The sequence below is a fragment of the Dermochelys coriacea genome, chromosome 1 (assembly GCF_009764565.3).
Source record: "Dermochelys coriacea isolate rDerCor1 chromosome 1, rDerCor1.pri.v4, whole genome shotgun sequence".
Lineage (NCBI taxonomy): Eukaryota > Metazoa > Chordata > Testudines > Dermochelyidae > Dermochelys > Dermochelys coriacea.
In genome coordinates, this window is record NC_050068.2 from 151,682,442 (window position 1) to 151,706,465 (window position 24,024).

The window sequence follows — 24,024 nt, forward strand, 5'->3', positions numbered from 1 at the left end:
TATTATCCCATGTCTTCAAGAAGGTCAAAGCAAGACAAGGCAACAATAATCCTGGCCGTACCTTGGTGGCCAAGACAATTTGGTGGCCTTTCGCCCATTCATATGTATGTACCTGTTTCTGAACCTGTTGTCTCAGAACAGGGGGCAGAACCAACATTCCAAACCCAGCCTCCCTCCATCTGGTGCTTAGAGAAAGGTTGTGCTCCGAACAGGTACAGTCCATCCTTAGCAGCAGGAAGCTCTCTACAAGGAAGTGCTATGCTGCCAAATGGAAGTGATTCTCCATCTGCTGTCAACAGTAGCTTACCTTCAGAAGCTCTGAGATCCCTTTTATCTTGGGCAGTCTTCTCTCCTTGAAGACACTGCGCCTGTCTATCAGTTTGCTGAGTGTGCATCTAGCAGCTATCTAAGAGGGCCAGAAGAAGAAAAAAAGGAATATTAGCTTACCAAGAAGTCACCCTCTGTGATAAACAGTTCTGCAGTATATTTCTGTCACTGATTATGGGAGATTGATCTTATAACTGGAAGATCAGAGCAAAGCACTTCCTACAATTGCCAAGAGTCATTTTACACAGTTTTTTGAAAAGCCGTGGAAACAATTACATCTGTTATTGCAACACAGCTAATATATAATGTATAGTCTCCGTCAGTAAATTTAACTAAGGTGCCTTAGCAGCCCACACTAGGAGCCAGCTTCACACCCTCAGATTCCTGACATCACCCGAGACATCTTTACTTGGCCTCTTGGAGGGGGGAGGGAATGATAAAACTCTGCTCCAGTCACAACACAGGACTTTTCCACTTCCCCTTTTCATCATCTCCTCCTTTTCTGTCTGCTTTTCTTTATGCCATCGTCCCATTCTCTCATTCTCGCAAACTTATCCCTTCTTGCTTCTCTCCTTTCTTATCTCATTACCCAACTATTACACCCCCAACAAATAAAAAGGAAACAAAAGGAACTATCATGTGCCATCAGAACTACTACTAGCTGAGGTTGTCACTCTGACCACATTGATTGAATGTCATACCTAAGGCCCTATTTAATTCACAATATTGCAAGAATTGCAGATCCCACAATATTAGGCTTCCATTGCAATTTTATCAGCCGCCCGCTGTCAGCCCTGTGCATTAATGATTGTAATATAGTTGCAGCAAAATGTCTGGTTATCAAAAAAAATTAGAAGGCATAATGTAATACTTCAGTGTTTATATAGTTCCAGCAATTTTTTCTTTAACAAATAGGTCTTCTCTGACTTTTCCAAATTACTGCAATTAATATAGGTCCATTATTACTTTTCTGGAATTTTCCATGTCTTGTCCGCAACTCAGCCGCAATTATTTGACAATCATCCTGCTGTTCAAGTAGGGCCTTAATCATGCCCCTTTCCACCTCTGTTTTTTTTTTCCTTTTTAGTTCGTAAGCTCTTTGAGGCAGGCTCTATATCGTCTTATGTGTTGGTACAACTCCTGGCATGCTTTGAGCACTACTGTAATATACATGGCAGTATTATTATTTATGTGAGTCAGAGAGATAGGTGAGCCTTTTTCTAAACCTGTGACTGCCTCTTCCATTTTTGACCTCAGCAATACTCAAAACACTTCCATTAGAAGCACAGCATGGTGCTATCAGAACCATTGCCTTCTCTTTTTTCTAACAGGAAAGATCTCACAAAAGCAACATTGGTTTAAGTGTTGTGTGCTTTACATTTTCACCCTGTTTTATTTTTTTTAATTTATACTCCTCAGGAAGGTCATCAGGGCAATGACCAAAGGAGAAATCGCCAATGTGAAAGCCGAAGATGGCAGAAGCAGCAGTTCGGACGCTGATGCCCAAAGTTTACGCAGTATCAGGTCAACTCCCTATTCTGACAGGTAAGGGACAGTGAAGTCTGATGATAGCTCAGAGCTTGATCCAGAAAGGCGCTGAACAGTCCTGTATAGTCCTTTGTACTCTTGAGTGCTCAGCACTACTAGAGCTGGTTGAAAAAGTCAACATTTTTCAGGAAAATTTTGTCCTTTTTGGTCAATTATTTTGGCCAGCTCTGCTCAGCACCTTGCAAAACGGAGCCTGTAGTCAGTCAAGCATAAAGCTGACAGCAATATCTAACTTGGGCAAAATGTCAGATGAGCTCTTAAAATGTTTCACTTCCATAGTCTTTCCATAATTATTCTGATTATATCTAACTGAATTCCTTGATCAGTTTTTCCTGGTGTAAGAGGCCTCAATTATTGCCTATTTACAAACAGTGATACTGTTGAGTATAAATAACCTGATGCCCATATTTTGAATGCAGATTTTGTAATATGCAAAAATAAAGCCAGAATTTGGCCAACTGATATCTACTACTATTTTTATTTGATAAATTATGCTGGATAGAAATTGTTTTCACTCAGTGTTGATTGTTTCACCTGCCTAGATTGTTTCACCTGATGTGGATTGAAAAATAGTGTAATTTCACTTAATGTTCAAATGGAAATTTCCAATATTGTTTAGCAACTGAAAACATATATACAGTAGCACCTGAACACTTGGATGGGTTTGTTTTCCTTACTTTCCACAAGTGGAAATACACAGTACTCGCCAACATGAACTCTGGTGGGCAAAGGGTGGAACTAATTCCAGTGTCCAGAGCTTTCACTAAGAATGGTCTGTTGCCAACTCCTATGCTGGTATCCTTAAATCATGTGGGTTGGCCTAGTGGGGTCAAATCCATCCTTCATACCATGGGAAAAATAATTTAATTATCCCTGAGCCATCTGTAATAGATCAGTGTTACACATAGCTTTGAATATCTGAAGTGATGGGAATTCCATAGTCTCCCAGAGGAGTTTGTTCTATTAATAACAAGAACAGTTATGCAACTGTAAGTAAATTTTCTGTGCTGCTCCTTACTGCTTGTTCTATCCTCATTATCTAATGAGAGCAATTGATCCCACTGCTCTGTAACGTGTTTTCTTAACACACCACAAGACTCGTTCCATAAAAAGGCAACAGAATGAAGAGAGTATGTGTGAAAGTACTTTTAAAAATTATTATTAATTTTTTGTTAAGCAGTGAGTTTTTCTGGCTGTTTGATAGTGCTGGGCAAGGCCTACAGCCCCCTGGTGTACTGTGATGGTAATTCCAAACAAGCAGTGACAAACCACTTGATTTTGTAGCGCTCAGCCCTCACAATAAGGGGGCACATAATCAACTGATGTAAATTGTCATACCTCAGGGGAGCTATGACACATTGCTCCAATTGAGAACCTGCTGCCAGATTGCTAAAAGACTTCAGCACCTGATTGGGATGGGGTATGTCAGACCTTTTCTGAATCCTGCTGGAGGTATCAGCACCTTGACACTTGTTGCCCAAGGAAAATCCACTCAGACCAGGTGACCAACAAGACGGTCCTCCAGAGGCCTAGAAGAGCCAAGAGAATGATCACCAGTGAAGAACCCGGTGGCCAGTTAAAGAAGGAATGCCTGCTTTTGGTCAGGGGCAGAGCTGGGTGAAATTGGGAGAGAGGAGAAGCTCCTCAGGGCTAACCCAAGCCCAGGCCAGGGCCTTGACCCAAGAACTATAAGGTGGATAGAAAGCTGGCTAGATTGTCAGGCTCAACAGGTAGTGATCAATGGATCAATGTCTAGTTGGCAGTGGAGTACCCCAGGGGTTGGTCCTGAGGCCGGTTTTGTTCAACATCTTTATTAATGATCTGGATGATGGGAGGGATTGCACCCTCAGCAAGTTCGCGGATGACACTAAACTGGGTAGAGAGGTAGATATGCTGGAGGGTAGGGATAGGATACAGAGTGACCTAGACAAATTGGAGGATTGGGACAAAAGAAATCTGATGAGATTCAACAAGGACAAGTGCAGAGTCCTGCACTTAGGACAGAAGAATCCCATGCACTGCTACAGGCTGGGGACTGACTGGTTAAGCAGCAGTTCTGCAGAAAAGGACCTGGAGATTACAGTGGATGAGAAGCTGGATATGAGTCAGCGGTGTGCCCTTGTTGCCAAGAAGGCTAATGACATATTGGGCTGCATTAGTAGGAGCATTGCCAGCAGATCGAGGGAAGTGATTATTCCCCTCTATTCAGCGCTGGGGAGACCACATCTGGAATATTTTGTCCAGTTTTGGTCCCCCACTACAGAAAGGATGGTGACAAATTGGAGAGAGTCCAGCGGAGGGCAAAAAAAATGACTGGGGAGCTGGGGCACATGACTTATGAGGAGAGGCTGAGGGAACTGGGCCTGTTTAGTCTGCAGAAGAGAAGAGTGAGGGGGGATTTGATAGCAGTCTTCAACTAGATAAAGAGGGGTTCCAAAGAGGATGGAGCTCGGCTGTTCTCAGTGATGACAGATGACAGAACAAGGATCAATAGTCTCAAGTTGCAGTGCAGGAGGTCTAGGTTGGATATTAGGAAACACTATTTTACTAGGAGGGTGGTGAAGCACTGGAATGGGTTATGCAGGGAGGTGATGTAATCTCCACCCTTAGAGGTTTTTAAGGCCCGGTTTGACAAAGCCCTGTCTGGGATGATTTAGTTGGGGTTGGTCCTACTTTGGGCAGGGGGTTGGACTAGATGACCTCCTGAGGTCCCTTCCGACCCTCATATTCTATGATTCTGTGATTCTAAGCACTGCAAATAAGCACTTGCATTTCAGGTTCTTTTTTTCCTCCTCCTTGTCTTCAGGCACAGACAGCCAAATCCTGAGTTACTGTTTTGTTACATGATTGTTTAGAGACTGACGTAGAGTTACAGCACAGGCTATAGGCCGCAGACCCTTGCAGACTCAGGTGGAAGGTCCTGCAGTACCAGCCGGCGCCCTGAAGATGGCACTGCAGAGCAGCCCCACTTTTTACTCTATTGTAAACAGAAAAACGCATAATAAAATCCAGTGGTTGGGAGCTGAAATTAGACAAATTCAGAATAGAAAGAAGGTGCAAATTTTTAGCAGCAAGGGTAATTAATCATTAGAACAACCTACCAGGGTACATAGTGGATTGTCCTTCACTTGAGGTCTTTAAATTACGATTGGATGTCTTTCTAAAAGATATGCTATAGCTGAATTAGAAATTATGGACTTGATGTAGAAATTATTGTGTGAGGTTATTGGGCCTGTGTTATGCAAGAGTTCAAACTAAATGATCATAATGGTTTCTTCAGGCCTTCAACATTCATAGATTTTAAGATCTGGCCACTTAATTTGGTGCGTGAAATAAGACCTAAGCTCTTTTGAAAATCTGGTCCCAGATGATGGGGAAAAAACTGCCACAATATTTGTGTTCTTCCAGGAATAAACATAAATGGTAGCTTTTTCAAATACAAAACTTCCAAGCCAATTAAATGAACAGCTTGAATATTCATCTCCTTGGTAGCATTCATTGTGAATGGTATTAGGTGAAAAGAACATCATCATAATTGATGTATTATAGATGAGTCCTGTTATTTAAATAAGCAACTTATTTCCCTCCTGGCTTTTGATTTATTGACTATAATTATTAATTGTACTTCAGGAGGTGAAAGATTGATGTTTACAATCTCCCTGAACTCTCCCAATCTGCCTTTATCCACTCTGAACAGATCTCATTCTCCAGGCCAACTTTAAAGTCAACTCTTGTCTAGAATCCAAAAGTTTCCTTTAGGTAATTGGATCTTTTGTACACAGCCAAGATTTGTGCCTTGAAGTTTTATTAAAACAGATGTGGGCTCTTTGCTGTTTCTTTTTTGTTTTGTACCTGTATTTTTTTCTGCTTAACTGGAAGGATTGGGGTGACAGAGAGCTTTGCTTTCAAGAATCTGACTATTTTACTGCTTAGCATTGGTACGATGCAGTGTCCAAAGATAGAACAGGAATTAGATCACCCAGTTCATTAAAGTTCCCTTCTATAGTATGTGTTTTGCAAAGCAGGCAGAATAGACTTTGCAGTGGGTATTCAGATACGCTGCAGTGAGCATGGTACAAAAGCTTAGGCTGTGTCTAGGCCTACGAGCTAGGGGTGTGATTCCCCTGCTTGTAAGTACACATACTCGCACTAACTCCCATTGAGCTAGCATGAGTATAAGTAGCAGGGTAGTCATCTTCTCAGGGATAGTGACTGTAGAGGCATGGATTAGCCAGGCCAAGTACAAATCTGCCTGAAACTTATGGATATGTGCTCAGAATGGCTAAACTGTCCCTGTTCTGCTGTAACCCGTGCTTCCGTGGCTACGCTGCCATTTATACTTGTACTAGCTCAGTCAGAGCTAATGTGGGTACGTGTATACAAGCAAGGGAATCACACCCTGAGCTCGTAGTGTAGATGTAGCCTTGGACTATGTCTACGGTGCAAGTTAAGGTGTGATTGTAGCACGAGTAGGCATATCTGTGCTATCTTTAATCATGGGTGGCAAAGGTAGTGTGGATGTGGAGGCATAGGCTAGTAACCAGAGTACGTGTCCAGAGCCTCTAGCAGACTTCTGGTCTGGTTTCTAGCCCATGATGGCATATCTACACTACTATAGCTAGCTGTTCTGGCCAGGTTAAAGCTAGCATGAGTATGCCTGCTGGGCTGCAATTTCACCGTCACCTGCAGGGTAGACATACCCTTAGAGAGAGAGAGGGTAACCCTGAGGGCAAACTTACAGGTACTCATCAGAACCTCCAAAAGTACTTTCCCCTTTGGGCGTCATCTAAAATAACGGTGACCAACCTTATTACACAGGAAGGCCAAATGAACCTGAGCACAACTTTGTATGGGCCAAACAAATTTTACATATTTTAATAAGATTTAAAGTAATCTGTATTGATTTATATTTTAAATTCAGCTTGTTTCATATGTATTTAGACAGGTTGTTTTTATGTACAGTATTGTCTATTTATACACTTATGTAAACTAAAATGATGTAAACATGACAACAAAATGCTAATGAATTGGCCATTCGTATATTGTGTTGAAGCAAGCCATGGGCATTAGGAATGCTCTGGTGGGTTGTAAGTTGGTCTAGACATCACATAGTGGCCTCAGCCAGAAGCAAGATTCAGGCTTTCTTCAATCAGTGTTGATTCAGCATGGCAATTTTCACCTCTAACCATCATCTCAGCCTCACCATCCAAATTAGTGGCTTCTATCAATAGAGCTACTAAAGGCATATCTTTACATGTCTGTGTGTTCAGGAGGGACTCTGTCTGGATGACTGAATTACCTCACTGCCTACAGGAAAGGTTGAATTAATTGAGATAGTGGTGTCTGGAATGACTAGGGAGCAGCTCATGTTCGTGCTTACAGTATAGTATCTTATTCATATCTCATCAGATTAAAAAAGTAACTGCCACATACATAAGGTACATTTATTATGTATACTCTGTTAATTTAAAGAGTTAAATACTAATTGTTAAAAATAGCATCAAAGTTTCTTTTAACCATCCTATACATCTGCTTGGAATTGCAAAGAGCAGTTTTTAAACTAAGAGATGGGAGAGGGTGATTGCTGCAAAGGCTCACGTGGATCCGACAGAGACTTCTCTTAGAGGAGAGTCTATTGATAGAGATTCTCTAGGTTTTAGTCAGGAGGAGGGGATGGAAGAGGATAAAGTATGGGCCAGATCAGATGAGAAACATTCAAATAACACATCAGAAAAGGGCAGACAAATAAACAGTGACAAGTTTTTAAAGTGCTTGTACACAAATGCTAGAAGTCTAAATAAGAAGATGGGTGAACTAGAATGCCTCGTATTAAAGGAGGATATTGATATAATAGGCATCACAGAAACCTGGTGGAGTGAAGACAGTCGTTGGGACACAATCATTCTGGGGTACAAAATATATTGGAAGGACAGAACAGGTCGTGCGGGGGAGGGTGGAATGGCACTATATGTGAAAGAAAATGTAGAATCAAATGAAATAAAAATCTTAAATGAATCCACATGTTCCATAGAATCTTTATAGATAGTCAGATATACATCAGAAGCAGGAAGCCTGCTAAACAACCAGTGGGGCCCTTGGATGATCGAGATACAAAAGGAGCACTTAAAGACTATAAAGTCATCGCAGAGAAACTAAATGAATTCTTTGCTTCAGTCTTCACGGCTAAGGATGTTAGGGAGATTCCCAAACCTAAGCTGTCTTTTGTAGGTGACAAATCTGAGGAATTGTCACAATTGAAGTGCAACTAGAGGAGGTTTTGGAATTAATTGAGAAACTTAACAGTAACAAGTTACTGGGACCAGATGGCATTCACCCAAGAGTTCTGAAAGAACTCAAATGTGAAATTGTGGAATTATTAACTATGGTTTGTAACCTGTCCTTTAAATCAGCTACTGTACCCAATGACTGGAAGATAGCTAATGTAACGCCAATATTTAAGAAGGGCTCTAGAGATGATCCTGGCAATTATAGACTGGTAAGTCTAATGACTGTACCGGGCAAATTAGTTGAAACAATAGTAAAGAATAAAATTGTCAGACACAGAGAAGAACATAAATTGTTGGGCAAAAGTCAACATGGTTTCTGTAAAGGAAGATCGTGTCTTACTAATCTATTAGAGTTCTTTGAGGGGGTCAACAAACATGTGGACAAGGGGGATGCAGTGGACGTAGTGTACTTAGATTTCCAGAAAGCCTTTGGCAAGGTCCCTCACCAAAGGTTCTTAGGTAAATTAAGTTGTCATGGGATAAGAGGGAAGATCCTTTCATGGATTGAGATCTGGATAAAAGACAGGGAACAAAGGGAAGGAATAAATGGTAAATTTTCAGAATGGAGAAGGGTAACTAGTGGTGTTCCCCAAGGGTCAGTCCTAGGACCAATCCTATTCAACTTATTCATAAATGATTTGGAGAAAGGGGTAAACAGTGAGGTGGCAAAGTTTGTAGAGGATACTAAACTGCTCAAGATAGTTAAGACCAAAGCACGCTGTGAAGAAGTTCAAAAAGATCTCACAAAACTAAGTGATTGGGCAACAAAATGGCAAATGAAATTTAATGTGGATAAATGTAAAGTAATGCACGATGGAAAAAATAACCCCAACTATACATACAATATGATGGGGGCTAATTTTGCTACAACAAATCAGGAGAAAGATCTTGGAGTCATTGTGGATAGTTCTCTGAAGATGTCCATGTAGTGTGCAGCGGCAGTCAAAAAAGCAAACGGGATGTTAGGAATCATTAAAAAAGGGATAGAAAATAAGACGAAGAATATCTTATTGCTTTTATATAAATCCATGGTATGCCCATGTCATCAATATAAAGGGAAGGGTAAACACCTTTTAAAATCCCTCCTGGTCAGAGGAAAAACCCTTTCACCTGTAAAGGGTTAAGAAGCTAGGATAACCTCGCTGGCACCTGACCACAATGACCAATGAGGAGACAAGATACTTTCAAAGCTGGAGGGGGTAGAAACAAAGGGTCTCTGTCTGTCTGTGTGATGCTTTTGCCGGGAACAGAACAGGAATGGAGTTTTAGAACTTAGTAAGTAATCTAGCTAGATATGCGTTAGATTCTGTTTGTTTAAATGGCTGAGAAAATAAGCTGTGCTGAATGGAATTCTTGTTTTTGTGTCTTTTTGTAACTTAAGGTTTTGCCTAGAGGGATTCTATGTGTTTTGAATCTGATTACCCTGTAAGGTATTTACTATCCTTATTTTACAGAGGTGATTCTTTTTTACTTCTATTAAAATTCTTCTTTTAAGAAACTGAATGCTTTTTCATTGTTCTTAAGATCCAAGGGTTTGGGTCTGTGGTCACCTATGCAAATTGGTGAGGATTTTTATCAAGCCTTCCCCAGGAAAGGGGGTGTAAAGGTAAGAGAGAATTTTGTGGGGAAAGACATTTCCAAACGGGCTCTTTCCTAATAATAATAATACCGGTTAGACGTTTGGTGGTGGCAGCGAAAGTCCAAGGGCAAAGGGTAAAATAGTTTGTACCTTGGGAAAGTTTTAACCTAAGCTGGTAAAAGTGATCTTAGGAGGTTTTCATGCAGGTCCCCACATCTGTACCCTAGCGTTCAGAGTGGGGAAGGAACCTTGACAGCCCACATCTTGAATATTGCATGCAGATGTGGTCCCCTCATCTCAAAAAAGATATACTGGCATTAGAAAAGGTTCAGAAAAGGGCAACTGACATGATTAGTGGTTTGGAATGGGTCCCATATGAGGAGAGATTAGAGGCTAGGACTTTTCAGCTTGGAAAAGAGGAGACTAAGGGGGGGGGATATGATAGACGTATATAAAATCATGAGTGGTGTGGAGAAAGTGAATAAGGAAAAGTTATTTACTTGTTCCCATAATATAAGAACTAGGGGCCACCAAGTGAAATTAATGGTTAGCAAGTTTAAAACAAATAAAAGGAAATTCTTCTTCACTCAACGCACAGTCAACCTGTGGAACTCCTTGCCTGAGGAGGTTGTGAAAGCTAGGACTATAACAGGGTTTAAAAGAGAACTGGAAAAATTTATGGAGGTTAAGTCATTAATGGCTATTAGCCAGGCTGGATAAGGAATGGTGCCCCTACCCTCTGTTGGTCAGAGGGTGAAGATGGATGGCAGGAGAGAGATCACTAGATCATTACCTGTTAGGTTCACTCCCTCTGGGGCACCTGGAATTGGCCACTGTTGGTAGACAGGATACTGGGCTGGATGGACCTTTGGTCTGACCCAGTATGGCTGTTCTTATGTTCAAATCATCATCATCATCATCATAAAAAAAAATCTTAAACAGCTTCTTCAAACATCAACGATGTCCTGGATTTTTCTTTGTTGCTGTTTTTGGATAAATTGGCCTCCTCTTTCAGCAGCCTTGCCAAACCAAACATTATTCAACAAAAGGGAAGGAAGAAAAGAATGTGAATATACTCTCACTCCACCACCCTTTAGTTTAGGGAAAGCTGCACTGGTCTGCGAGCCAGAATGTCATGAGCTCCCTTCTTCCACTGGCTTACCCCACCCCAACAAAGATACATGGATATTTGACAATTCAGTACGAGGATGAGGAAGGTCACTTCTAGCACAAATGGTAAAAGAACCAAGGTCTTCAAAATGGAGACCTAAATCTCATTTACTTAGCCACCCTGCCCTTTCAGACTGAATGAAGAGCAATCTATGTGCTTGGCTAACATGTTGGTAATACCTCCTCTAACTGCAGGACTGCCTCCCTTCCCAGGTTTCAGAGTAGCAGCCGTGTTAATCTGTATTCATAAAAAGAGAAGGAGTACTTGTGGCACCTTAGAGACTAACAAATTTATTTGAGCATAAGCTTTTGTGAGCTACAGCTCACTTCATCAGATGCATTTGGTGGAAAATACAGTGGGGAGATTTATATACACACACAGAGAACATGAAACAATTGGTTTTATCATACACACTGTAAGGAGAGTGATCACTTAAGATGAGCCATCACCAGGGGGGAGGGGAGGGAGAAGGAGCAAAATCTTTCATGGTGACAAGCAAAGTGGGCCATTTCCAGCAGTTAACAAGAACGTCTGAGGAACAGTGGAGGGTGGGGTGGGGGGGGGAGAAATAACATGGGGAAATAGTTTACTTTGTGTAATGACTCATCCACTCCCAATCTCTATTCAAGCCTAAGTTAATTGTATCCAGTTTGCAAATTAATTCCAATACAGCAGTCTCTCGTTGGAGTCTGTTTTTGAAGTTTTTTTTGTTGAAGGATAGCCACTCTCAGGTCTGTAATCGAGTGACCGGAGAGATTGAAGTGTTCTCTGACTGGTTTTTGAATGTTATAATTCTTGATGTCTGATTTGTGTCCATTTATTCTTTTACATAGAGACTGTCCAGTTTGACCAATGTACATGGCAGAGGAGCATTGCTGGCATATGATGGCATATATCACATTGGTAGATGCGCAGGGGAACGAGCCTCTGATAGTGTGACTGATGTGATTAGGCCCTATGATGGTGTCCCCTGAATAGATATGTGGGCAGAGTTGGCAACGGGCTTTGTTGCAAGGATAGGTTCCTGGGTTAGTGTTTTTGTTGTGTGGTTGCTGGTGAGTATTTGCTTCAGATTGGGGGGCTGTCTGTAAGCAAGGACTGGCCTGTCTCCCAAGATCTATGAGAGTGAAGGGTCGTCCTTCAGGATAGGTTGTAGATCCTTGATGATGCATTGGAGAGGTTTTAGTTGGGGGCTGAAGGTGATGGCTAGTGGCGTTCTGTTATTTTCTTTGTTGGGCCTATCCTGTAGTAGGTGACTTCTGTGTACTCTTCTGGCTCTGTCAATCTGTTTCTTCACTTAAGCAGGTGGGTATTGTAGTTGTAAGAATGCATGATAGAGATCTTGTAGGTGTTTGTCTCTGTCTGAGGGGTTAGAGCAAATGCGGTTGTGTCGTAGGGCTTGACTGTAGACAATGGATCGTGTGGTGTGATCTGGATGAAAGCTAGAGGCATGTAGGTAGGCACCGTAGTGTCCAGGAAGTGGATCTCTTGTGTGGACTGGTTACAATTAACTTAGGCTTGAATAGAGATTGGGAGTGGATGAGTCATTACGAAAAGTAAAACTATTTCCCCATGTTATTTCTCACCCCCACCCCACCCCCCACTGTTCCTCAGACGTTCTTGTTAACTGCTGGAAATGTGGCCCACCTTGCTTGTCACCATGAAAAGTTTTCCTCCTCCCCCCCCTCCGCTGGTGATGGCTCATCTTAAGTGATCACTCTCCTTACAGTGTGTATAATAAAACCCATTGTTTCATGTTCTCTGTGTGTGTATATAAATCTCCCCACTGTATTTTCCACCGAATGCATCCAATGAAGTGAGCTATAGCTCACGAAAGCTTATGCTCAAATAAATTTGTTAGTTTCTAAGGTGCCACAAGTACTCCTTTTCTTCTTCCTTCCCAGGGTATGTCTACACTGGTGCTGGTACGTGCAATTTCTGCCTTGAGTCGACATACTCCTGTGAGCTCTGTTTGAGGTAGCATGCTTAAACAGAAGTGTAGCCATGGTTGTCTGAGCAGTGGGACAGTTTAGCCGCCTGAGCATGATCTCATCCAGGACCCTCAGTGCAGAGCTGTCCCTTGGGTAGTGTCAATCAGGGCAACCGCTCCGGACCCTGCGCTTTGAGGGGCCCTGCAGGTCAGTGTGATTGCCCTGCGTGCTTGGTCCCAGAAGACATAGGTGCAGGAACTAGGAGTGTGAGGGATGCTGCAGTGTAGCTGGGGCCCCAATTGTCGCTGATGCAAAGCAAGGCTCCCAAACCGGTGGACGGCCCTGCGTAGTTGCATGTTTGGGCCCTCTTGCTTCCCGCACCACAGTGACTGTGCTTCTGTTTTTAGCACACTAGCTTTATTAGAGCTAGCATGGGTATGTCTTCTCAAGCTGGAAATTACACCTTCTGACTCCATGTAGACGTATTCCCAGAGCCAGGAACAGAATCAACAAATCCTGATTCTCAGTGTTTCATCACTGTCTAGCAAATAGTTGTGTAAAGGAGTGGCAAAATGGGTCACATTCCCCTCTAGCAGTTGACCGAAACATAAGTAAAGGAGAAAATATGCTTAAGTAGCAGAGATCTGTGTTGTGTGTCTGAAAGTCCTTGTTTCAAATCCGGTTGATGATGCACATAGGTGTTCTTATGGTTACACGTTATGGAATTTGTTTCACTAGCTTTCTTTTTGAACTTTTATTTTTAATTCCTATAGTGAGAAAACATCCTAAAGAACAGGTTTTATAGTTTAAAATCCATTACAATCTTTCAGTTATGGTGCAACATGCAACAAAACCCAAGAGTTCAACATTCTGGTTATTTTGTATTGCAAGTTTGAAAGTTGGGAGGTATGAGAATCCAAATCCAGCAATGACACTAGAATACAGTTGACACAGAATAATTTTAGCTTTCTTTTCTAATAGTACTGAGTCAGGTCTTTATATAAGCAGTGGGGGAGGGGAGGAGGTTGGGAGAGAACCCTATAAATTATTCTTTGATCTGAGCTTTTCACAAACACGTCAAGATAATGGAGCCATCACTGAACTAAAATCCAGGGGTTTTCAGTACACACCGGTCACCTCCTTGCTTTTCCTAAAATATTTAATTTTCTTTGGGGTGGCAGAGTATTTTAGTCTTACATTCACAGATAAGTCATCAAAGTGTTTTTCTTATTAAGGGGTATTAAACCTTACAAATAGGATATGTTCAGTCTGAATACAACACTGGTCTCATGAATCTATATTCTAACTTAAGTTACTAGAGGGACATGAGCTGTCACAGTCAAGAATTTTGTTCCTCAGTTCAGCAGCGGCTCTTATAAAAGTCTCCAATGTGGCAAAAGCAGTTTTCAGTGCAGTTACTTAAAACGTGATATGACGGGATGAACCAAGCATAGGTGTCCCTCATGAGTCGTGTCTAGCATAAAGGGAACTCCAACAGACCCCTGAAAATTTATTAAGCAGGCCAGTGATGTTTTGTTTATGTGGGTGAAAATGTCAATTCAGTTCAGTTTTCCCTCTGTCACCTTTTTGTTGTTATCCCTGTATCTCCTGTGATCAGGTTTTCCTCTTGGCAGAGACTGGAGTTACTGTATCGGTGCCCATTTAGAGATGATAACGCTGTTGAGTATTAATAGTCTGATTCCTGTATTCTGAACCCTGTTCCTTTCTGTCAGGTTTGTTGAATGGCTGCAAGCTTGGCAAAAAAATGTGATGTGATTTCACTAGTGAGCCGAGTCATGTAGGAACTGCTGGCCTTGTCAGGCCAAGAACTCGTAGTACAAGGTAAATGGAACAGTGCGGCGCATTGTTCCTCTTGAGGAGCAGACAGATAGATGTAGAGGTTTGGAGCAGCTGAGCCAGCCGACTCACCTGAAGTGTCTGTTGGCACTGAAAGAATCTGCAGGTGCATCCAGAACCATCATGCCACAGTAACTTCTATTGCGAAGAAAGGGGCAGTGTGATGGGGAATGCCATGTGCAGAACAAATGAATCAGCTGCTGGAAATAAGTATACTTATGAAATAAACAAATCTTGTATAGTTCTTGGATTATATTAATGCTGTATGCCAGAGAGATGTTTAAAAATTTCCTAATTCTGAGAATAAATGCATCAAGCAATATATACAGACAATATCTCCAACCAACCATCACCTAATTCTTCCCTTCCATGCCACCATGTACTTTCCATGTGGTGTTTATAGCTGATCCATCCTTACAGTAGATCACATGTAGTTTATATGATACAAGATAGGTTTCAGAGTAGCAGCCGTGTTAGTCTGTATTCGCAAATAGATAGAATACCCCAGGTCGGGGTTCTAGGGGTGTGTCTGTGCGGATTTGTTCTTTACAAAAACTAGACAATCCATTTACAAAACACACTTTGCTTCTCTACAAAAGAAAAAGGACACTAAGCTATCTAAACTACTATATGCCACAAGGGGCTACAACAATGGTTCCCGTAACCCACCCAGCAATATTGTTAATCTATCCAACTATACTCTTAGCCCAGCAGAAGAATCTGTCCTATCTCGGGGCCTCTCCTTTTGCCCCTCCACCCCCACGAACATGATACAGTTCTGTGGTGACCTAGAATCCTATTTTCGACGTCTCAGACTCAAGGAATATTTCCAACACACCTCTGACCAACATATTAAGCCACAGAGACCTTCCTGCCAACACTACAAAAAGAAGGATTCTGGGTGGACTCCTCCTGAAGGTCGAAACAGCAGCCTGGATTTCTACATAGACTGCTTCCGCCGACGTGCACGAGCTGAAATTGTGGAAAAGCAGCATCGCTTACCCCATAACCTCAGCCACGCAGAACCCAGTGCCATCCACAGCCTCAGAAACAACTCTGACATCATAATCAAAAAGGCTGACAAAGGAGGTGCTGTCGTCGTCATGAATAGGTCGGAGTATGAACAAGAGGCTACTAGGCAGCTCTCCAACACCACTTTCTACAAGCTATTACCCTCTGATCCCACTGAGAGTTACCAAAAGAAACTACAGTATTTGCTCAAGAAACTCCCTGAAAAAGCACAAGAACAAATCCGCATAGACACACCCCTGGAGCCCCGACCTGGGGTATTCTATCTGCTACCCAAGATCCATAAACCTGGAAATCCTGGATGCCCCATCATCTCAGGCATTGGCACCCTGACAGCAGGATTGTCTGGCTATGTAGACTCCCTCCTCAGGCCCTTTGTTACCAGCACTCCCAGCTATCTTCGAGACACCACTGACTTCCTGAGGAAACTACAGTCCATTGGTGATCTTCCTAAAAACACCATCCTAGCCACTATGGATGTAGAAGCCCTCTACACCAACATTCCACACAAAGATGGACTACAAGCCGTCAGGAACAGTATCCCCGATACTGTCACGGCTAACCTGGTGGCTGAACTTTGTGACTTTGTCCTGACCCATAACTATTTCACATTTGGTGACAATGTATACCTTCAAATCAGTGGCACTGCGATGGGTACCCGCATGGCCCCACAGTATGCCAACATTTTTATGGCTGACTTAGAACAACGCTTCCTCAGCTCTCGTCCCCTAATGCCCCTACTCTACTTGCGCTACATTGATGACATCTTCATCATCTGGACCCATGGAAAAGAAGCTCTTGAGGAATTCCACCATGATTTCAACAATTTCCATCCCACCATCAACCTCAGCCTGGACCAGTCCACACAAGAGATCCACTTCCTGGACACCACGGTGCTAATAAGCGATGGTCACATAAACACCACTCTATATCGGAAACCTACTGACCGCTATTCCTACCTACATGCTTCTAGCTTTCATCCAGATCATACCACTCGATCCATTGTCTACAGCCAAGCGCTACGATATAACCGCATTTGCTCCAACCCCTCAGACAGAGACAAACACCTACAAGATCTCTATCATGCATTTCTACAACTACAATACCCTCCTGCTGAAGTGAAGAAACAGATTGACAGAGCCAGAAGAGTACCCAGAAGTCACCTACTACAGGACAGGCCCAACAAAGAAAACAACAGAACGCCACTAGCCATCACCTTCAGCCCCCAACTAAAACCTCTCCAACGCATCATCAAGGATCTACAACCTATCCTGAAGGACGAGCCATCACTCTCACAGATCTTGGGAGACAGACCAGTCCTTGCTTACAGACAGCCCCCCAATCTGAAGCAAATACTCACCAGCAACCACACACCACACAACAGAACCACTAACCCAGGAACCTATCCTTGCAACAAAGCCCGTTGCCAACTCTGTCCACATATCTATTCAGGGGACACCATCATAGGGCCTAATCACATCAGCCACACTATCAGAGGCTCGTTCACCTGCGCATCTACCAATGTGATATATGCCATCATGTGCCAGCAATGCCCCTCTGCCATGTACATTGGCCAAACTGGACAGTCTCTACGTAAAAGAATGAATGGACACAAATCAGACGTCAAGAATTATAACATTCAAAAACCAGTTGGAGAACACTTCAATCTCTCTGGTCACTCGATCACAGACCTAAGAGTGGCTATACTTCAACAAAAAAGCTTCAAAAAAGGCTCCAACGAGAGACTGCTGAATTGGAATTAATTTGCAAACTGGATACAATTAACTTAGGCTTGAATAGAGACTGGGAATGGATGAGTCATTACACAAAGTAAAACTATTTCCCCATGGTATTTCTCCCTCCCACCCCACCCCCCACTGTTCCTCTGATATTCTTGTTAACTGCTGGAATTAGCCTACCTTGCTTGTCACCATGAAAGGTTTTCCTCCTTCCCCCCCCCGCTGCTGGTGATGGCTTATCTTAAGTGATCACTCTCCTTACAGTGTGTATGATAAACCCATTGTTTCATGTTCTCTGTGTGTGTGTATATAAATCTCTCCTCTGTTTTTTCCACCAAATGCATCCGATGAAGTGAGCTGTAGCTCACGAAAGCTTATGCTCTAATAAATTTGTTAGTCTCTAAGGTGCCACAAGTACTCCTTTTCTTTTTATGATACAAGATAGTTCTAGTAAACTTTGTTTCCTATTTTTCCCACTTGCTGTGTTGCCAATGTTTTGAAAGCAGGGATCTGTTTGTCTTGTCTCCTCAGGGGGAGCACTCTTTCGCTGAATAACAATGACCTGGAGACCCTTTCCGGTAACATGAAAGGCACAGTGAGCTCTGGGAACCGAAGCAATGCCTCCACTCCAGTCCACCCGAGGTCACCAGCACTGAGCACACGCATCATGACTTCAGATTACGACAGGGTAAATGTGACAATGCTACTAGCTGCACACATGTCCCCCTCAGACATCACTGACACCACAACCATACACACCAGTCAGTATCTGATGAGCTTGCAACCAAGAAAGGCTAAGCCTGCCAAAGATAATGCTATTTATTCCTTAATCCTGTTGTGACAGTCTCCCACCATAATGAAATCTGTTAAATTCACTGTCGCTGGTTTTTGGATTGACAAATATTTTTCTCATTCTAAAATGTCCTGTTATTGACCGTTATTATTTAAATGTTAAAAATTACTACTTAAATTGTAATGGTGCATCCACACCTATCAGTTTCCACAAGGTTTTAACCCAAGGAATACTGTGAAGGGAAAGATTGAAGGAAAATAGTGGGAGGATAGCAGAAGAAATTTCACAGGAGAGCCAGGTAGGCAACCAGCTGAGAAAAACTGAGTCACAGGAGTTCAAGTTTGAAGGCTTTGTTGACATCCGGAGGCTGGTACAGGTGTGAAGGACTTGCTTCTGTTGTGGGTACAGTGTGGAGCTCCAGGCTCCCAAAGTTGGGACTTTAAAGCTGCTCCCAGAATTCCTCTGGCTGGTGCTGGGCATGAAAGGGAACTTCCAAGCGGTTTCTGGGCCTAGCTTTTTAAATGTCTTTGTACCTTTGTCCAGGATTCATGATCAAAGGGTCAGTTAAGGATTGGATGCTGTGTTAAGCTCTCTAAGGCCCTAGGAGGAAGCACCACCTCTTTCCCTCAGAGAGGTATTGCCACATTCTTGAATGCCATATCTGCCTTCCCTGGCAGGGTCTAAGCATGACAGCAAAGTGAATGAGAGGAAGGACCTTCTCCTTTCTTTGCATAAATGAACTTCTGTTCTGGGGAAGGAGTCCTCTTGATATTGGTGTGTTGTTTCTTCTGAGATAGTGAGTCTTCCCAAAGATTTCTCTCCTTCATTCAGGACAAGTTTGATCTGTAGTACTAACGAATCCCTGTTGCACAAATGCTAGGTGGCTGAGCGGTTCCATCACAGTCAGCTCCTCTCCTCACAATTCCAAGTGTCTCCTGATTTTTGAACAACAGTGTGGTGAAGCAGAGAAACTGCCCATCAGCATGGAATGGGTTAAAGAGAGCCTTTGGGCCCAGCTGGCCTTGCCCCTGCAGCCAATGCCAGGCCTGGAGGGGAGAGACAAGGAGGGAGCCTTGCTCAGTTCGGGGCTGACTGTCGAAGAGTGAGGAGTTAGCTGCATCTCTCCCTGAGGGAAGGATCACTAGCTTGCTACCCGAAGTAGCCACCGGAACCAAGCACCGTCTTCCTGGCCAAAAGAGGCAGCGAAAGAGGTCTAGGAGCACCCGGCTTACAAGGAACCAGGGTCTCTGAAGCACTGAGATCTTGAGGGGGGGTTCCCACCCCACAAAACATATGGCTGCCCTACCAGAGGAAGCTGGGACCGCAGCAGGACGCCACCGAGGGGGGCAATAGTAGAGACAAGCATCACAGGAACTTGTACTATAGGGGCTACACACCAAACTGAAGGAGCAACAGTGGGAAGTAGCCCAGGGAAGTGGACATAGACTGAGAGCTCTTTTACTCAGAGGTTGACTTACACAGGGCCTGGGCTGGGACCCAGTGGAGTGGGAGGGCCTGGGTCCCGCTACCCTCCCTCCTTAAAGACTGAGGCACGTCGACCACAGAAGCAGGGGGCAGGAAGTCTTGCGCTCCAACTGGCCTTCCAAGCCCCCCTGTTACAAACATTCTTATGTCAATCTCTATTTTGTTGCTTTTTAAAAAAAATGGCGGGACCTAATAAAGAAGCGATAGCTTTTGCAAGACACCTGTTTATAAGCAGTGATGTACGTGTGCAGGTTTTGAAAATGCCAGGCGGGAATACAGTCTTTCAGTACAATTCTATTTCACATAGTTCTATTGTGTTGGGTAAAAGATATAACCCCCATCAGTCATTTAGCAGGGCAATGTGATCAAGGAAATTGTTCTTACTGCTGCTTAATTAGTACAAATCCCTAACATTTGTGGAGGTTTCTCATTCCAAAATTGCCTTACAATGTTTTATAGCAGCTAATCATCCTGATCTCAACGTCAGTCCAATAGAGATGTCAGAAGCTGCAATCAAGATGCTGAAAAACAACAAAGCCGAGGTTGATAATCCAATCGCAGCAGAAATGCTAAGTGCATGTGATGTTACCAGACTAACGAAACTGGCAGAACTTGTCAGCGAAGTCTCAGGAAAAACAACTCCCCCTCGACCAGTGAAAACATGGATTAATTGTTAGATTGCCCCCAAAAAAGGTGATCTGACTGACTGTAACAACTGGAGAGGAGTCACACTATCTTTTGTAGGGAAAATCTTCTTTATTGCACATACTACAACTACACAGAAAAAAGAGGCAGTGGATGCAATGCTTAGGGAAGAACAGATTGGATTCAGGTCCAAGTAATCATGTGTAAATCAGATATTCACACTAAGGACTGTAGTAGACAAACATATAAAATGCCAGGCTCCCCTTATCAATTTCACTGATTTTTTTTTCAAAAGGTATTTGACAGCCTGTATAGACATACATTGCGGAATATTCTTCAGTCTTATGAAATTCCAGCTAAAGTCATCAACATCATCACAGCGTTGTACAATGAAGGAAAATGCGATGGAAGGGTGAAAAACCAAAAAACAGCGTGGTTCATTGTGGATATTGGCATGAGGCCTGGCTGCATTCTATCTCTGCTGCTGTTTTGCATCGCCATAGACTGAATAATGAAGATGTGCATTAGCAACACAAACACTGGCATGTCATGGGTAATGGTAAATTCCTAGAAGGCCTAGATTTTGCTGATGTTCTCATGCTATCGAGCAACACTGCTGAAAAGCTACGAAGGCGGATGCCTTTGCGAAGGCCAAGCAAGGCTCAGCGAACATCCTTGAAGCCCAGAAATCAAGCAGTATCATCGTAATAGAAGGCAAAAACCTCAAGAAAGTAGAACAGTTCATTTATCTGGGTAGTACTACTCTAATAAGGGTTGCCAATTTTGGTTGGATGCATTCCTGGAAGTTTCATCACATGACATAATCTTCAATTAAAGATTAATTCCTGGAGATTCCAGGACAATCCTAGAGGGTTGGCGACCCTATGTACTAGCCAAGAGAGACCTCAGGAAAGAAGTGACATCAAGGCTAGGAAAGGCATCCACAGCATTCACTAAACTTGACAAACTATGGAAATTAAAGATATACATTACCAAAACAAAACTCAGACTTTTCAATTTAAATATAATCTCAGAGCTAACGTGCAGCTGCGAGAGCTGTTGAGCTCTTAAAACGTTAGATAGAAAACTAGAAGCCTTTGAAATTAAGTGCCTACAAAAGATTCTGGGCATTGGATGGAGACACTTTAGTGCTAATTAAAAGATGTGACAAATCACCAACAAGCAGCTTATCTCCACTAGAATCAGAAGGAAGCGCTGGACATATTTGGGGCAAATACTCCAGTTGCCAACACCCAGACTCCAACATGAAGTTTTTAAGTGGAAACCAACTAGTGTGAGGAAACAAGGACACTGAAGAGAAGTTTTAAGAACAACCACTAGTAGCAAGGGCAGAACAATTGATCCCAACAGTGTAGAGCAGATGGAAACAGCAGCTAATGACAGAGGGATTGAAGAGACTAGTTTCTGCCCTGTGCACAAATGTTGATCTGAGAAGGATGTAATAATAATTATCCTTCATTTATGTTTTCAGGAAAGCAACTATCCTTGAGATTTTTCTGATTTTAGATTTTGCAATGACTGCAGCCTTTGTACTAACACTGACTGAGATTCCCTGTTTTAACTTAATCCCACCTGACACTTAAGTGTTTCCTGAAGAGGAATGTGTGTGTGTGAGAGAGAGCAGGCTTTGTTCTATGACTACAGGGGCATTAATGAGCCACTTCAACTTGAATGGTCCCTTAGAATATCAGAAGGGTAGCCATGTTAGTCTGGATCTGTAAAAGCCGCAAAGAGTCCTGTGGCACCTTAGAGACTAACAGATGTATTGGAGCATAAGCTTTCATGGGTGATCCACGAAAGCTTATGCTCCAATATGTCTGTTAGTCTCTAAGGTGCCACAGGACTCTTTGCCGCCCTTAGAATATGTGTTGGCTACTTATGCTAAACAATCTGTTCCACCTTGTATTTAGCTGTGATGCTCAGAGTACCTTTCCCAGACCTGAAGTAGAGCTCTGTGTAGCTCGAAATCTTGTCTCTCTCGAGAAGTTGGTCCAGTAAAACATATTACCTTCCCCACCTTGCTTCTGTGTGTATACAGATATATGCAGCGTAGTTGTAGGTGTGTTGGTCTCAGGATATTAAAGACACAGGGTGGCTGAGATAATATCTTTTATTGGATCAACTTCTGTTGGTGAGAGTGAGACAAGATATAGCCCAGTTGAAGAAGAGCACTGTGTAGTTCGAAAGCTTCTCTCTCTCACCAACATAGGATGGTCCAATAAAAGATATTACTTTCTCTGTATATAGATAGATTTAAATCCCCCATTACATCTTATGTGGTCTTTTTTTTTTTACTAACTAAAAATTGGCAAGCTTTTGAGATTCACTCTGTCCAAGATAGTTTCTTGTTCTGTTTTTTATTCTCCTGCTTTAATATTGACTATGCATGTATTTTAATTGATAATGTGGAAAAAATTTGTAATGGAAAAAAGTGCCTGCAAATGCCTAGAAGACAATAGCCAAAATTACCTTCAGTTGGCTCAGTGATGCTTTGTCACATGATTATAAAAATACCACTTTAACTTCACTTTAAGCTACAGGATGTTCATCTCAATTGTGCTGAGCATCAGTTAGTGAGTTAACATTGTGTTGTTGAGAGAGAACGACCTGCCTTTCCTGAATACACAGCTGTCAAAGGCAGGCATAAAGAGGTTCAGCTGCAAGAGCTAACCATATTTGAGCTGCAGAAATGAGTCAGAATAGTCACTCTGATTCCTAATAAGCAGTATTTCCATTAGCCTGATTCTGGCATGCAGTAGGGAAAGCTTTTAATTGTTAGGTTTCAGAGTAGCAGCCGTGTTAGTCTGTATTCGCAAAAAAGAAAAGGAGGACTTGTGGCACCTTAGAGACTAACAAATTTATTTGAGCATAAGCTTTCGTGAGCTACAGCTCACTTCATCGGATGTATTCAGTGGAAAATACAGTGGGGAGATTTATATACACACACAGAGAACATGAAACAATGAGTTTTATCATATATACTGTAAGGAGAGTGATCACTTAAGATGAGCTATTACCAGCAGGAAGGAGGGAGGGAAAGGAGGAGAAAACCTTTTGTGGTGATAATCAAGGTGGGCCATTTCCAGCAGTTAACAAGAACGTCTGAGGAATAGTGAGGGGTGGGGTGGGGGTGAGAAATAACATGGGGAAATAGTTTTACTTTATGTAATGACTCATCCACTCCCAGTCTCTATTCAAGCCTAAGTTAATTGTATCCAGTTTGCAAATTAATTCCAATTCAGCAGTCTCTCGTTGGAGTCTGTTTTTGAAGTTTTTTTGTTGAAGGATAGCCACTCTCAGGTCTGTAATCGTGTGACCGGAGAGACTGAAGTGTTCTCCGACTGGTTTTTGAATGTTATAATTCTTGACGTCTGATTTGTGTCCATTTATTCTTTTACGTAGAGACTGTCCAGTTTGGCCAATGTACATGGCAGAGGGGCATTGCTGGCACATGATGGCATATATCACATTGGTAGATGCGCAGGTGAACGAGCCTCTGATAGTGTGGCTGATGTGATTAGGCCCTATGATGGTGTCCCCTGAATAGATATGTGGACAGAGTTGGCAACGGGCTTTGTTGCAAGGATAGATTCCTGGGTTAGTTGTTCTGTT

At 42.6% G+C, this 24,024-nt stretch overlaps 1 protein-coding gene across 4 annotated transcripts in view; it reads left to right on the plus strand.

Annotated features, from left to right (window-relative positions):
* SYTL5 (synaptotagmin like 5) overlaps positions 1-24,024 on the plus strand; it is a 177,367-nt gene that overhangs the window by 112,111 nt on the left and 41,232 nt on the right. For all 4 annotated transcript variants that reach the window (XM_038387843.2, XM_043505622.1, XM_038387845.2 and 1 more), the window contains exons 6-7: positions 1,747-1,872; positions 18,000-18,156. In XM_038387843.2, the coding sequence (XP_038243771.1) occupies positions 1,747-1,872; positions 18,000-18,156 (283 nt within the window). The remainder of the gene's footprint in view (positions 1-1,746; positions 1,873-17,999; positions 18,157-24,024) is intronic.